The sequence below is a fragment of the Pristiophorus japonicus genome, chromosome 6, assembly GCF_044704955.1.
Source record: "Pristiophorus japonicus isolate sPriJap1 chromosome 6, sPriJap1.hap1, whole genome shotgun sequence".
Taxonomy (NCBI): domain Eukaryota; kingdom Metazoa; phylum Chordata; class Chondrichthyes; family Pristiophoridae; genus Pristiophorus; species Pristiophorus japonicus.
In genome coordinates this window covers 122,712,486-122,729,367 of record NC_091982.1, presented here as the reverse complement: position 1 = coordinate 122,729,367, position 16,882 = coordinate 122,712,486, and the positions used below count along the sequence as shown (strand labels likewise).

The 16,882-nt window shown below is 46.7% G+C and overlaps 1 protein-coding gene across 1 annotated transcript; it reads right to left on the bottom strand.

Annotated features, from left to right (window-relative positions):
* Positions 1–2,151: 2,151 nt before the first annotated feature.
* Positions 2,152–16,062, bottom strand: LOC139265233 (interferon-inducible GTPase 5-like). The gene is made up of 2 exons (XM_070882160.1): positions 15,825–16,062; positions 2,152–6,124 (listed from the first exon to the last, which is right to left on the bottom strand). Exon 2 carries the CDS (start codon positions 6,115–6,117, stop codon positions 4,927–4,929), a length of 1,191 nt encoding a protein of 396 aa, XP_070738261.1. The 5' UTR covers positions 6,118–6,124; positions 15,825–16,062; the 3' UTR covers positions 2,152–4,926.
* Between the last annotated feature and the right edge of the window lie 820 nt (positions 16,063–16,882).

The window sequence follows — 16,882 nt, the reverse complement described above, 5'->3', positions numbered from 1 at the left end:
AAGTTAAGGAATGATTTGGCCACAGTGGACTGGGAACAGCTACTTGTGGGTAAATCAGTGTCGGAACAGTGGGAGGCATTCAAGGAGGCGATCCGGAAGGCTCAGGCCAAACATGTACCCTTAAAGAAAAAGGGTGGGAATAATAATTCTAAAGCCCCCTGGATGTCGAGGGACTTACAGGGGAGGATAAAGAAAAAAAGGGACACATGTCATATACCAATGGCTAAATACTATAGAATCTTTAGAGGAATATAGAAAAGTAAGAGGCAAAATTAAAAAGGATATTAGGAATACTAAGAGAGAGCACGAAAAATTATTGGCTAGTAAAATTAAGGAAAACCCTAAGATGTTCCATAAATATATTAAGAGTAAGAGGGTAACTAAAGATAGGGTAGGGCCTAATAGAGACCATGAGGTGTTGGTAAGGTTCTTAACGAATACTTTGCATCTGTTTTTACAAAGGAAAGGGGCAATGCAGATACTGCTATCGGAGGGGTGTGATATTCTGGATACAATAAATATAGTGACAGAGGAAGTATTGGGTGTAGCAGCTTTGAAAGTAGATAAGTCCCCAGAGCTGGATGAAATGCATCCGAGGCTGTTGAGCGAAGTGAAAGAGGAAATAGCAGAGGCCTTGACCATCATTTTCCAGTCCTCTTTGGATCTAGGCATGGTGTCGGAGAATTGGAGGACTGCTAATGTGGTACCCTTTTTAAGAAGGGAGAAAGGGATAGGCCGAATAATTACAGACCTGTCAGCCTAACCTCAGTGGTGGCAAAATTATTGGAAAAAGTCCTGAAAGACAGGATAAATCTACATTTGGAAAGGCAAGGATTAATTCGGGACAGTCAGCACGGAATTGTTAAGGGAAGATCGTGTTTGACTAATCTGATTTTTTGAGGAGGGTTGATGAGGGTAGTGCTTACGATGTAGTGTATATGAATGGACTTTAGCAAAGCTTTTGATAAGATCTTACATGTTAGACTGGTCACGAAGGTTAAAGCCCATGGGATCCAGGGCAAAGTGGCAAGTTGGATCCAAAATTGGCTTGGAGGTAGGAAGCAAAGGGTCATGTTTGATGAATGTTTTTGTGACTGGAAGAATGTTTCCAGTGGGGTTCCGCAGGGCTCAGTACTGGGTCCCTTGCTTTTCGTGGTATATATTAGATTTGAATATAAGGAGTATGATTAAGAAGTTTATAGACGACACTAAAAGTGGTTGATAATGACCAGGACCCAGGTCGCCGTTTGGAACATTGGCAGAGAAATCGGCTGGGCCCTGGTAAGGCAGAGGAGCATGGAAGGTCGTGGCAGACTTGCGACGAGCGATTGGGGCGGAGGAGCGATGAGGGATCGTGGTAGAGATTTGATGGATGATCGTGACGGAGGTTCGACGAATGTTTGGTGTAAAATTGCAGCAGGAGATCGTGGTGGAGGTGCGAGTGTTTTTGTGGCAAATGAGCGGCAGGAGATCGTGGCGGTGGTGTGGCAAATATTTGTGGCGGAGGAGCAGCGAGAAATTGTGGCAGAGGTGCGGCGAATGAGGGTACGGGGCCCAGAAGAGCCGATGGCTCAGGGGCAGCACGGGCCTGCCCACACTGCGATATGTGTGCGCACTAGGTCCATGAAGCAGAGCAGGTCTCCAGTCGTCCTGGTTAACCCTTGCCACTGGATAAAGGCCGAGCTCTGTCAAACCCGTGTGGTGTGCAACGGTCACCACACGTTAAAAAAATCCACGCACAGGCATCTTCCACCCCCTCAATTGGAGTTCAGGACTGGAACATCGGTCCTTCATTGAAACATCTGTGAACTCGTGGAAGCAAGTCATCCTCGTTTGAGGGACTGCCTATGATGAATGAAGAAGAAAGTCATGGGCTGCAGGAGGATATCAATCTATTGGTCAGGTGGGCAGAGCAGTGGAAAATGGAATTTAATTCAGAGAAGTGTGAGGTAATGCACTTTGAGAGGGCAAATAAGAAAAGGATATACACATTATGTGTAGGCCACTTAATAATGTCGATGAACAAAGGAGTACATGTCCACAGATCCCTGAAAGTAGCAAGCCAGGTGGATAAGGTGGTTAAGAAGTGTAGGGTGTTCATTTTCCACTCTACTTTGATTCATAGATCTCGGGAATTCCAGGAAAGGACTCCACATAATGCAAAGTTTAGGCTTAACCCAACTGTTAGTTTTATTATGCAAAAATCAACTAAAAATTACAGAACAAGACTTCTGCAAGAATTGACCAAAGACATACAATCACCCATCCAGTTAGTTTTGTCAATTGTCGGCTCCTGATTGTTTGTTCCTTGAACAGTTGTTCCCCTTCGATGTTCCCTCTTTCTCATCCTGCTTGTCCTTCTGATCTACCCCTTCCTTCTCCTTCCGTTGTTTTCTTCCTTCCGTTCCATTGAGCTGCTCTTAGCTCGCATATATATATATCCATTTTATGAATAAATCTCCTGCTGGGCTGGGTTTTCCATTAACGCGTCTGGATCAGTTTCGATGTTTGTGGTGATCAGTTTGACTGGCTGTGGTGATGGGTTTGGGTGGCCACAATTTGCATACGGAGTCGACAGGGCAAAAGATAACTCCTTATCTTTAGTGCCACGTTATCCAAAAATATGCGCCTTGTGGGATCCTTTGTTGTCCTGGTTTTTCATAGACTTGTAGTCTCCCTAGGGAACTGTTTTTCCCCCTCTGGCCAATCAATCCAGGGGCTCCTCTGCACGATTGTATCAAACCCTTTGTCCCGATGTACAATCAGGTCTATCTCCTGATTGCAGAAACTGTATCGATCGGTGATGAGTCACCACCTGCACCAGGCTGGCACACTTTTTCCCACCCAGGGAGTCCCAAAAGTTTCCTTAAAACATTTCTAGTTCGTGGCCTCTTCCTGTTCCTTTTGTGAAAATGTGTAAACCTTACAGAAGGCATACGGAATGCTTTCCTTTATTGGCCAAGGCTCAGAATATAAGAGCAGGGAGGTTATGCTTAAATTGTATACTTTGGTTAGGCCACAGCTGGAGTACTGTGTGCAGTTCTGGCCACCATATTATAGGAAGGACGTGATTACACTGCAGAGGGTGCAGAAGAGATTTACTAGGATGCTGCCTGGAATAGAGAATCTTAGTTATGAGGACAGATTGGATAGGCTGGGTTTGTTCTCATTGGAAGAGGAGGTTGAGAGGAGACCTCATTGAGGTGTACAAGGAGCCTGGACATAGTGGATAGTAAGGCCCTATTTCCATTGGTGGAGGGGTCTATTATGAGGGGGCATAGTTTTAAGGTGGTTTGTGGAAGGTTTAGAGAGGATTTGAGGGGGCTTCTTTATGCAATGGGTTGTTGGGATCTGGAACTCGCTGCCTGGAAGAGTGGTGGATGCAGACACCTTCACCACTTTTAAGAGATGGTTGGATGAGCACTTAAAGTGCAGTAACCTGCAGGGTTACAGGGAGCTGGTAATTGGGATTAGACTGGATAATCTTTTGTTGGCTGGTGCAGATATAATGGTAAGTACTACAGGGAATCAAATACGGCCAAGGTGATTTCTTGGACTAGTTTCGGTCACCTAGATGGTACAGAGAGGATTTTTTCCGAGATTTTCTTCTCCCTAAATTGGTCTGGTTTTTAATCTTGTTTTTACCTCTCCCAGGAGATCACATGGCTCCGGTTGGAGTGGAGTGTAGAATGTTTCAGTGTAAGGGGTGTCGCAGTTGTGTGAGGCGGACTGGTTGGACTGGGTGCTCTTTGCCTTTCCGCCATTGTTCATTGTTCATAGTTTTATATGTAACCTTCAGGGCTGCTGACCAAGGGCCGTGCGGCTCTTTGTCGGCCGGCGTGGACACAATGGGCCGAAATGGCCTCCTCCTGCGCTGTAAATTTCTATCTTTCTATGGTGAAGTAGGACCATGCGGTGGTGTCAATAGTCATTGTGAGGTTACCGATGATGCAGGTTGGTTGCATTGTCAATAGTCACTCAGAACGGAGGGGCCAAAATGTCCTCCAAAGTAACCGTGATAAAGACCAGAAGGGAGACACTTTATTTGAAAAGTGAAGTTAGAGTGAAGCACACAGATTGACGGGGGGAGGAAGGGCTCCTCTTTTCCCCTCTTCTTGCAGTTTTCTCCTCCCAGTGTGCAGGATGCAGAAATAATGCTGACAAGGTGTGTGCAGCAGAGAGTGTGATGTGCCTGTGGTTTATCGCTAATAATCACTGAGACAGCCAGGTGTGGTTGTACAACAGGTTAGGAATACAGGAAGTCACACAAGACAGGTGTATACCTGTCCAGATAGGTGGGTGGCTCAGTCTCGGGACCATTCTGACTTGGTGCCCTTTCTATTGGGACTCGTCCTACTCATATTCAACACATATTGCAGGGCGATATGATAGAAATGTTTAAAATGGTGAAAGATGGGTTAGGTAGATAGAAGCAGGCTGTTTCCAGGGGTTGAAGGGTCAAGGTGAGGAGCCAGTGATACAAGTATAAATGTGAGATATTTGGAACAGTGACCAAGAGAAACATCTTTACACAGAGCGTTGTGAGGCTGTGGAATCACTCCCAGGGTTAGTGGTTGGGGCACTAAGTTCTGTAGTGACAAGTGGTCCTTGTGCTTTTATCCAAGGCAGGCCTCAGCCCAGTCATTTGCTCCAAATGTTGCTGCAATGATTCGAGAGCTGCAGGTATCAGGGAGCAGCAGTAAACAGTAAATAAAATCTAAATGCGAGCAAGTGTCAATTGTTTATCTTCATCTATTGCTATTTTAATAACTTTTACTAATAACTGCTTGGATATCCAATCAGGCCCACCATAGAGAATGAGTTTGACACCCTGCAGGTAAATCTGTCACACTCTAGATCAAACATCACTACAGTCTCTACAAACTGAGGAGTAATGTTGACAGGCCTGGCGTACAGGGGATCATGTCAATCTGATCCAAGTGCACTCTTCACCAGCTGTTGTACAGCTTCCGAACGGTCTTCCAGTGAATCCTTCAGTGACTTGTAGGTAAAAGCAAAGGACGACACTGCCCCAAAGATAGAGAGGGTCACCGGATTGAAGCTGTAATTGAACCCAGCTATCATGCAAGTGACGATGGTGATACCCAACAGCACCCTGGGAATTACTGGTGGTATCTTGCTTGGCACTCGACGATTCATTTCAGTTTTCAGAACTGAAGTGGGCTTACTGACTTTGCTGGCCAGGCTTTGCAGAAACTTGTCATTGAGTCCCACCTGTTTCTGGAGGTAGATCAGCCCAGCAACTGTCAACACAAAGCCTGTAATGGAAGACAACCCTGGCATTGGCACTGGCACTGCACCCAGTGCTCCAGCGAGAACAGCCATCAGCCAGACTCTCTTCTTCATCATTCTTATTTTTGCTTCTATAATTTCCATCATAATCTTTGGGAGTGAGAGCGAGAAAGCGTTTGATTTTATACTGCAGAGATTACTGACGAGGCTGGACTTTAAGTCAGGAAAGTCATATTTGGCCAGGTCAAAACTAGAGATCAGAAAAATGGCTGGTGGTGTAACTCCAACACTTTGGAAGTTGCTGACACAGTCCCTGAGGATTGTCCTCCGCCCTTCACTAAAGTCAACACCTTGCATGCTCAGTGCATGGGCATCATTGTCTATCTTGGACCGCACATAGTACAACTCCTTGCCCTGTTCTTGAATCCTTTTGGCAAGCTCTGCGTCATTCTCTCTGAATCGTGACTGGGACACAACGATGAAAAAGTCATAGCTTTCAAACTTCACCTTCTTTAGGTAATTATTGATTTCAAAACCAAAGGAATTTGTTCCGGGAAGATCCCAGAGATGAACATTAGACAGAGCTCGATAGGGATATCTGGTTGGCTCCATCCCGGTTTCTTCATTCCCAGTTGGAGCAGCTCCCTGATCTTTGCTCCGAAGACCTCTCATAGCATTGATGAAGGTGGATTTCCCCGAGCCCACATCACCCATCACTGCAATGTTCAGCTGCATGTTGTCTAAATTGCCTGACCTCCTCTTTATCTGAAGAATCACTGCTTCCAAATCACCAGCGCTATACATAGATCGCAGGTTCCTGCTCTCCTCAGCAGTGAAGAACTTGGAGAGTGTAGACTGGGCCATTTAATCTCTGAAATAACATCAATGCACAAATGTTACACATCAGGAATGTGCACTGTTTGGGTCTCCTTATCTAACGAAGGATATAGTTGCCTTGGAGGCGGTACAACGGAGGTTCACCAGATTGATTCCTGGGATGAGAGGGCTGTCTTATGAGGAGAGATTGTTAGAATGGGTCTATAGTCTCTGGAATTTAGAAGAATGAGAGGTGATCTCATTGAAACATACAAAATTCTGAAGGGGATTGACAGGGTAGATGCTGAGAGGATGTTTCCCCAGGCTGGAGTGCCTAGAACCAGGATAAGGGGTAGGCCATTTAGGACAGAGGTAAGGAGGAATTGCTTCACTCAGAGGGTTGTACATCTTTGCAATTCTCTGCCCCAGAGGGCTGTGGATGCTGAGTCTCTGAATATTTTCAAGGCCCAGATGGATAGATTTTTGGAGTCTAGGGCAATCAAGGGATTATGGAGATCGGGCGGGAAAGTGAAGTTGAGGTCGATGATCAGCCATGATCTTATTGAATGGTGGAGCAGGCTCAAAGGCCTGTAGGATCTACTCCTGCTCCTATTTCTAATGTTAATAATAATAATAACTTTTATTTATATAGTGCCTTTAACGTGGTAAAACGTCCCAAGGCGTTTCACAGCAGTGTTACAAAACAAAACAGATAAATTTGACACCGAGCCACAAAAGAAGAAATTAAGGCAGATGACCAAAAGCTTGTTTAATGAGGTAGGTTTTAAGGAACGTCTTAGACGAGGAAAGAGAGGTAGAGAGGTTTAGGGAGGTTTGAGAGCTTCGGGCCCAGGCAGCTGAAGGCACGGCGACCGATGGTTGAGCAGTTCTAATGATGGATATTCAAGAGGGCAGAATTTGAGGAGCACAGACATCTTGTGGGGTTGTGAGGCTGAAAAAGATTAAAGAGATAGGAAGGGGCAAGGCCATGGAGTGATTTGTAAACAAGGATGAGAATTTTGAAATCGAGGCGTTGTTTAACTAGGAGCCAATGTAGGTCAGAAAGCACAGGGGTGATGGGTAGTCGTGACTTGGTGCGAGTTTGGACACGGGCTGCTGAGTTTTGGCCAAAATCAAGTTTACACGGTATACAATATGGGAGGCCAGCCAGCAGTGAGTTGGAATAGTCAAGTCTAGAGCTAACAGTCATGAATGAGGGTTTCAGCAGCAGAAGAGCTGAGGTAGGGGCGGAGGCGGGCAATGTTACGGAGGTGAAAACAGACGGTTTTAGTTATGTTGCGGATATGACACCTAGGTTGCAAACAGTCTTGTTCACCTTCAGCTTGATGCGAGGGAGAGTGGTGGAGTCCGTGGTTAGGGAACGCAGTTTGTGGCGAGGACCAAAGATAATGGCTTCGGTCTTCCCAATATTTAATTGGAGAAAATTTCTGCTCATCCAGTACTGGATGTCTGACAAGCAATCTGACAATGTAGATACCAAGCATGGGTCGAGAGAAGTGGTGGAGAGGTAGAGCTCGGTGTCGTCAGCGTACACGTGGAAACTGACTCCGTGTTTTCGGATAATATAGTCACAAGGCAGCATATAGATGAGAAATAAAAGGGGACCAAGGACAGATCTTTGGGGAACACCAGAGGTAACGATGAGGGAGTGGGAAGAGAAGCCATTACAGGAGATTTTCTGGCTACGATTAGATAGATAAGAATGGAACCAGGCGAGTGCAGTCCCACCCAGCTGGACGATGGTGGACAGGCGTTGGAGGAGGATGGAGTGGTCAACTGTGTCAAAGGCTGCAGTCAGGTCCAGAAGGATGAGGAGGGATAGTTTACCTTTGTCACAGTCACAAAGGATGTCATTTGTGACTTTGATGAGAGCCGTTTTAGTACTGTGGCAGGCGCGGAAACCAGATTGAAGGGATTCAAACATTGAAGTCATGGAAAGATGGTCACAGATTTGGGAGGCAACAACACGTTCAAGTACTTTGGACAGGAAAGGGAAGTTGGCGATTGCGATAGCTAGCGTGCAAAGTGGGGTCAAATGTTGTATTTTTGAGGAAAGGGGTGATGACAGCAGGTTTGAAGGAGAGGGGAACAGTACCTGAGGAGAGAGAACCGTTAACAATGTCGGCTAACATGGGAGCCAGAAAAAGAAGTTGGGAGGTCAGCAGTTTAGTGGGAATAGATTCAAGGGAGCAGGAAGTGGGTCTTATGGACAAGATGAGCTTAGAGAGATCCAGAGCGGAAAGCAAAGAGAAACTAGAGAAAGATGGGAGTTTAGGGCTAGGGCAGGTGGGAGCCTCAGATGAAGTTTGGCCTGGTGGGCTCGGGGAAGGAAGGGAACTCGCAGAGGCAGCTGATCGGATGTTCTTAATCTTTGAGACAAAGAAGTCCATGAGCTCCTCACACTTGTTGTTGGAGGTGAGTGTGGTGGAGACAGGGGAGAGAGGTTTAAGGAGACGGTTAGCAGTAGAGAACAATAGCCGGGGGTTAGTTTTGCAATTCAGAATGATCCTGCAATAGTGAGCAGTTGTTGTAGACAAGAGTAGGAACCGATAATGTTCGAGACAGATGAGGTGGTGAATGGCTAAACCAGTTGTCCACCACATCCGCTCAAGTCTGCGCTCTTTTGACTTGAGGGAACCAGTGGGAATGACTAGCATGGCAGAGAGTAATCTTTTTAATAGGGACTAGGGCATCAAAGGTGGTGTTGAGGGTGTGGTTCAGCAGATCGGTGGCTGCAGGAATGTCATTGTTAAGAGCGCCAGAGATTGGACTGTTTTGAGTTGATAAGTGCAGTTTTAAGAGAGTTTGGAGAGCGTTTTTTCCAGGGGCGGATGCAGAAGGAAGTAGGTTTGGATTGGGGAAGGGGGATGTGGGTCGAGAGTGATACAAGGAAATGGTCAGAGATGGCTTTATCTTTAATTGACAGGGTTGGAATAGCAAGGCCACGAGAGACTGCAAGGTCAAGGGGCTGGCCGTGAATATGGGCTGAGGAATTTACATGGAGGGAGAGATTAAGAGAGGACAGGAGGGTAAGGACCTCAGAGGAGAGAGAGCATGATGAATTAAGATGGAGGTTGAAGTCACCGAGGATGGGAAGTCGCTCGGTGCATAGGCTGAGGGAGGAAAGCAGTGAGAATATATCCGTGATAAAATGATCATACTTGGGTGGGCAGTAGAGAACGAGAATTTTGAATGAGAGGGGTGGAATAAGGCAAGGTGTTCAAAAGCTGAGAAAGTATAATGTTTGAGAAGTTTCAGGTCTTTCGGAGGGTGCCATCTAGCCCCACGTTACTGTGTGTGGCAAAGTTTAACAGAAAGGTGCATTGAGTAAGTAGTTGGACAAGGCTGGTATGACACATGTTGGGACTTCCATTTTTACTGCTCCATCTTGCTCCCATGTTAAACTCTGCTGGTTAAAGTTAGTCCACCCAAAATAAAGAGCGTTCAGTACTTGTTAAAGGCCAGTGGTGGTAAAACCCAACTCAGCCTGGGATAAGCACACAGGCTGGAATCACTGCTCACAGGCGTGTCTGAGAGGAGATTGTGTGAATGGAGCGAAAGATTCAGGTTGTAGCAGAACACTGACAGAAGCAGCAGTGATTTTAGGGGGAGACTCTCTCTATGGACAGTCCCTCACCCATGGACACAACACACTGCCTGCTCACATGCACTGAAATGGAAGAATTAATTGTTCACAGACCCACAACTCTTAATACGGATAGAACGGGGAGTGAAGTTAAAAGTTGTATCAGATGAATGGAATGAAACATTGATGTACTGAACTGACAGGCGATGGAGATAAGCAGGACTATCCGCCTGTTACATGGGTCACATTCATTTCTTGCAGCAGTGCAGGCAACTTCTTTATTCTCAAATATTATTGAAACAATTTATAATATCAGTAAAAGTCCGCAGTTACAGTGCAGCTTTGTATAACAATGATAGAGTAAGAACCATACCAAGCTCTTCATTCAGAGAATCTCACAACACAGCAGGAGGCCATTCGGCCCATCATTCCTGTGCCGGCTCTTTGAAAGAGCGATCCAATTAGACCCACTCTCCTCTCCCCATAGCCCGCCAATTTTCTCCTTTTCAAGTGTTTATCCAGGTCCCTTTTGAAAATGAATATTGAATCTGCTTCCACCGCCCTTTCAGGCAATGCATTCCAGATCATAACAACTCACTGCATTAAAACATTTCTTCTCATCTCCCCTCGGGTTCTTTTGTCGATTATCTATGCTACAAAGTGTAAACATAGAAATATAGAAAATAGGTGCAGGAGTAGGTCATTCGGCCCTTCGAGCCTGCACCACCATTCAATATGATCATGGCTGATCATTCACCTCAGTACCCCATTCCTGCTTTCTCTCCATACCCCTTGATCCCTTTAGCCGTAAGGACCACATCTAACTCCCTTTGGAATATATGCAACAAACTGGAATCAACAACTTTCTGTGGTAGAGAATTCCACGGTTCACAATTCTCTGGGTGAAAACATTTCTCCTCATCTCAGTCCCACATGGCTTACCCCGTATCCTTAGACTGTGACCCCTGGTTCTGGACTTCCCCAACATCGGGAACATTCTTCCTGCATCTAACCTGTCCAATCCCGTCAGAATTTTATATGTTTCTATGAGATCCCCTCTCCTTCTTCTAAATTCCAGTGATTATAAGCCAAGTCGATCCAGTCTTTCTTCATTTGTCAGCCCTGCCATCCCGGAATCAGTCTGGTGAACCTTCGCTGCACCTCCTCAATAGCAAGAATGTCCATCCTCAAATTAGGAGACCAAAACCACACACAATACTCAAGATGTGGTCTCACCAAGGCCCTGTACAACTGCAGCAAGACCTCCCTGCTCCTATACTCAAATCATCTCGCTATGGAGGCCAACATGCCATTTGCTTTCTGAACTGCCTGCTGTACCTGCATGCCAACTTTCAATGACTGATGTACCATGACACCCAGGTCTCGTTGCACCTTCCCTTTTACTAATCTGTCACCATTCAGATAATAATCTGCCTTCCTGTTTTTGCCACCAAAGTGGATAACCTCACACTTATCCACATTATACTGCATTTGCCATGCATTTTCCCACTCACCTAACCTGTCCAAGTCACCCTGCAGCCTCTTAGCATCCTCCTCACAGCTCATACTGCCACCCAGCTTAGTGTCATCTGCAAACTTGGAGATTTTACACTCAATTCCTTCATCCAAATCATTAGTATATATTGTAAATAGCTGGGGTCCCAGCACTGAACCTTGCGGTACCCCACTAGTCACTGCCTGCCATTCTGAAAAGGACCCGTTTATTCCCACTCTCTGCTTCCAGTCTGCCAACCCGTTCTCTATCCACGTCAATACATTACCCCCAATCCCATGTGCCTTAATTTTGCACACTAATCTCTTGTGTGGGACTTTGTCAAAAGCCATTTGAAAGTCCAAATACACCACATCCACTGGTTCTCCCTTATCCACTCTACTAGTTATATCCTCAAAAAATTCCAGATTTGTCAGGCATGATTTCTCTCTCATAAATTCATGCTGACTTGGACCAATCCTGTCACTGCTTTCCAAATGCGCTGCTATTACATCTTTAATAATTGATTCCAACATTTTCCCCACCACCGATGTCAGGCTAACCGGTCCATAATACCCTGTTTTCTCTCTCCCTCCTTTTTTAAAAAGTGGTGTTACATTAGCTACCCTCCAATCCATAGGAACTAATCCAGAGTCCATGGAATGTTGGAAAATGACCACCAATGCATCTACTATTACTAGGGCCACTTCCTTAAGTAGTCTGGGATGCAGACTATCAGGCCCTGGGGATTTATTGGCCTTCAATCCCATCAATTTCCCGAACACCATTTCCTGACGAATAAGGATTTCCCTCAGTTCCTCCTTCTCACTCGACCCTTGGTCCCCTCGTATTTTCGGGAGGTTATTCGTGTCTTCCTTAGTGAAGACAGAACCAAAGTATTTGTTCAATTGGTCTACCATTTGCTTGTTCCCCATTATTCACCTGATTCTGTCTTCATCATTGATTAGTCTTCATTAATCTTTTTCTCTTCACATATCTGTAGAAGCTTTTGCAGTCAGTTTTTATGTTCCCTGCAAGCTTACTCTCGTATACTATTTTCCCCCTTCTAATTAAATCCTTAGTCCTCCTCTGCTGAATTCTAAATTTCACCTGTCCTCAGGTTTGCTGCTTTTTTTGGCCAATTTATATGCCTCTTCCTTGGTTTTAACACTATCCTTAATTTCCCTTGTTAGCCACGGTTGAGCCACCTTTCCCATTTTATTTTTACGCCAGACAGGGATGTACAATTATTGTAGTTCATCCATGTGATATTTAAATATCTGCCATTGCCTATCTACCGTCAACCCTTTAAATATAATTCGCCAGTCTATCCTAGCCAATTCACGTTTCATACCATCAAAGTTACCTTTCTTTAAGATCAGGATCCTAGTCTCTGAATTAACTGGGTCACTCTCCATCTTAATGAAGGATGCTACCATATTATGGTCACTCTTCCCCAAGGGGCCTCGCACGACAAGATTGCTAATTAAACCTCTCTCATTACACAAGACCCAGTCTAGGATGGCCAGCTCTCTAGTTGGTTCCTCGACATATTGGTCGAGAAAACCATCCCTTACAGACCAGGAAATCCTCCTCCACAGTATTGCTACCAGTTTGGTTAGCCCAATCTATATGTAGATTAAAGTCACCCATGATAACTGCTGCACCTTTATTGCATGTGTCCCTAATTTCCTGTTTGATGCCATCCCCAACCTCACTAATACTGTTTGGTGGCCCGTACACAACTCCCATTAGCGTTTTCTGCCCTTTGGTGTTTCACAGCTCTACCCATACAGATTCCATATCATCCAAGCTAATGTCCTTCCTTACTATTGTGTTAATCTACTCTTTAACCAGCAATGCTACCCCACCTCCTTTTCCTTCCTGTCTATCCTTCCTGAATATTGAATACCCCTGGATGTTGAGTTCCCAGCCTTGGTCACCCTGGAGCCATATCTCCGTAATCCCAATTACATCATATCCGTTAACAGCTATCTGCGCAGTTAATTCATCCACCTTATTACGAATGCTCCTCGCATTGAGACTCAGAGCCTTCAGGCTTGTTTTATTCAACACTCTTTTTCCTTTTAGAATTATGTTGTAATGTGGCCCTTTCTGATATTTTGCCCTTGATTTTTCTGCCCTCCAATCTTACTTTTCTCCTTCCTACTTTTGCTTCTGCCTCCTTTTTACTTCCCTCTGTCTCCCTGCATAGATTCCCATCCCCCTGCCATATTAGTTTAAACCCTCCCCAACAGCACTCGCAAACATTCCGCCGAGGACATCGGTTCCGGTCCTGCCCAGGTGCAGACCATCCGGTTTGTACTGATCCCACCTCCCCCAGAAACGGTTCCAATGTCCCAGAAATCTGAATCCCTCCCCCTTGCACCATTCCTTAAGCCACGTATTCATCTGAACAATCCTGCTATTCCTACTCTGATTAGCACGTGGAACTGGTAGCAATCCTGAGATTACTAACTTTGAGGTCCTACTTTTTAATTTAACTCCTAGCTCCCTAAATTCAGCTTGTAGGACCTCATCCCATTTTTTACCTATATCGTTGGTACCTATATGCACCATGACAACTGGCTGGTCACCCTCCACCTCCCCTGCCAGAATGACCTGCAGCCGCTCCGGGACATCCTTGACCCTTGCACCAGGGCGGCAACATACCATCCTGAAGTCTCGTTTACGGCCGCAGAAACACCTATCTATTCCCCTTACAATAGAATCCCCTATCACTATAGCTCTCCCACTCTTTTTCCTGCCCTCCTATGCAGCAGAGTCACCCCCAGTGCCATGAACTTGGCTGCTGCTGCTTTCCCCTGATGAGCCACTTCCCTCAACAGTATCCAAAATGGTGTATCTGTTTTGGAGGGAGGTGACCGCAGGGGACCCCTGCACTACCTTCCTTCTCTTGCTCTTTCAGATGGTCACCAATTACCTATCTGCCTGTGTAACCTTTACCTGCGGTGTGACCAGCTCACTAAACGTACTATTCACGACGTCCTCAGCATCGTGGATGCTCCAGAGTGAATCCATGCGCAGCTGCAGTCCTGCAATGCAGTCTCTCAGGAGCTGCAGCTGGACACACTTCCCACACACACAGTCACCCTGACTTCCCACATAGCACAGGAGGAGCATGACATGTCTCTGGGCTCTCCTGCCATGACTTAACCCTTAGATTAACTTAATTTGGCAACAATGCCAAAGGTTTCCTAAAGGTATCCCAAGTGTGTACATTGGGAGCAGGGAGGCAGCGCTGCAAGGATCTCTTTCGATCTTTAACCAACAATCCTACCGCACCAATTAACATCTGACCCCGGACCCTCACTCCTTGGGGACCCCTCCCCTCCCCTCCTCGTGGACCCAGATCCTCCCCTCCTCAGGGACCGGGACCCTCCTCTCCTCGGAGACCGGGACCCTCCCCGGGGATCTGGACCCTCCCCTCCTCGTGAACCCAGATCCCCCTCCTCAGGGACCGGGACCCTCCCCTCCTCAGGAACCCAGATCCTCCCCTCCTCAGGAACCCAGATCCTCCCCTCCTCGGGGACCCCGGACCCTCCCCTCCTCGAGGACCCCGGACCCTCCGCTCCCCGGGAACCCCGACCCTCCCCTCCTTGGGGACCGGGACCCTCCCCTCCTCAGGAACCCAGATCCTTCCGTCCTCAGGAACCCAGATCCTCCCCTCCTCGGGGACCCCGACTCTCCCCTCCTCGTGGACCCCGGACCCTCTCCTCCTCGGGGATCCGGACCCTCCCCTCCTCGGGGACCCCGGACCCACACCTCTCCTCGGGGACTGGGACCCTTCCCTCCTCAGGGACCTAGACCCTCCCCTCCCCGGGGAGCCGGATCCACTTCTGTTCCAGCTCAGTGACCCAGTACATGAGATTATTTTACTGCAAGATAAAGCAACCTGCATTAATAAAATGCTCCTTTACTGCCTCACTGAGTATTAATATCTTGGGTGCAAAGTATGTCCCACTCCTCCTCAGCTTTAAATGGCTGCAGATTTAAAGGGTCAGTTTGCAGAAGGCCCAATGATGACATCTTGTACCCTTCCCCCACTCTGTGTCCCACTTCAGATACTGAACACCACATTCACTGGGTCTGGGCTTCAGAATTGTGATGGCACCAGTTATTAAACTAATTCATTACACAGGATATACAGCACAGAAACAGGCCATTCGGCCCAACCTGTCCATGCCAGCTTTTATGCTCCACTCGAGCCTCCTCCCGTCTTTCTTCTCTATCAGTATAACCCTCTATTCCCTTCCCCTCATGTTTATCTAGCCTCTCCTTAAGTGTATCGATACTATTTGCTCCAACCACTCCCTGTGGTGGTGAGTTCCACATTCTCCCCACTCTCTGGGTAAAGAGTTTCTCGTGAATTCCCTCGGGATTGCTTGGTGACTATTTTATACTGATGGCCTCTAGTTTTGCTCCTCCCCATAAGTGGAAACCCTCTCTGTGTATTTACTCTATCGAAACCTTTCATCATTTTAAAGACTTCTATTAGGTCTTCTCTCCAAGGGAAAAGGGACCCAGCCTGTTCACCTTCCCTGCTGGGTATAACTTGCAGACACAGACATTCAACCTTCAGAGACCTGTGGCTGGCCCTACCAGCGAGACAGGGGTTGTATTGGAGGTACTTACATTGTGTAGTTCCTTCACTGCCTGCAATCTCTATTTCTCTTCAGGTTCTGGATGTGTTTGAAACACAAACTCCTGAAATTAGGGTGTTTCTGTGAGGGTTCGGCAGCTGCAAGAGGTTCCTGTGAAACTGAAACTGAATGTCAAGGGGCGGGCCTTTGATGGGAACGGGGGAGGGGTGTGTAACAAGGGCAGGCTGTGAACTTTATTCCAACTGGAGGTGAAGTTCGAGTCAATACAGAGACAGCAACAGAACAACTCACTGCAAACACTTCACACAACCTTCACAATCCCTCAGCGTGTTCCCAGAGAAGTGCCCAGACCCTGATCATTGTCAGATGTTGGGCTATCTCCAGCAGACCCGGTTTTAAATGGGAATGTTGCAGTGGCTGTAGTACCAATAACCTGCACCAGGTGGTGCTATCCAGCTATCAGAAATTACTTGTCAGCAAGCACCGTTACTGAAGTTTCATCAGGACATGAGGGACAGGAAGAGGCCATTCGGCCCCTCTGGCCTGCTCCTCCATTCAGTTCGATCTTGGAGAGGAAGGCCATTTAAATGTGGTGGGTCGGGGAAATTCTGCTGACCATAATTTTGTGGTAGGTTTTGGTGGAGTGTCTCTCTGCCTCATTTTCCTTTCCATAACATCTCGTGCTGCACAGGTTATGCCAGAAAAAATCCAGGCCAAAACAGAGGTCAAAACAAGAGCTTGACAAGTATCCGTTCAATAGTTTCAGTTTTTAAGAAGAGAGAAAAGCAACAACAGCTTGTATTTATGTAGCGCCTTTAACATAGTAAAAGGGCCCAAGGTGCTTCACAAGAGCGGCACCCAACACAGTTTGACGCTGAGCCACATAAGGAGCGATTGGGGCAGATGACCAAACATTCAGTCAAAGAGGGAGGTTTTAAGCAGCGTCTTAAAGGAGGAAAGAGAGATAGAGAGGTGGAGAGGACTAGGGAGGGAAGTCTAGAGCTTGGGGCCGAGGCAACAGAAGGCACGGCCACCGATGGTGGAGCGATTATAATCAGGGATGCTCAAGAGGGCAGAATTAGAGGAACA

Bases quoted from the DNA above. Each gene is read 5' to 3' on its own strand.
- LOC139265233 (XM_070882160.1), bottom strand. From the start codon at position 6,117: ATGGCCCAGTCTACACTCTCCAAGTTCTTCACTGCTGAGGAGAGCAGG.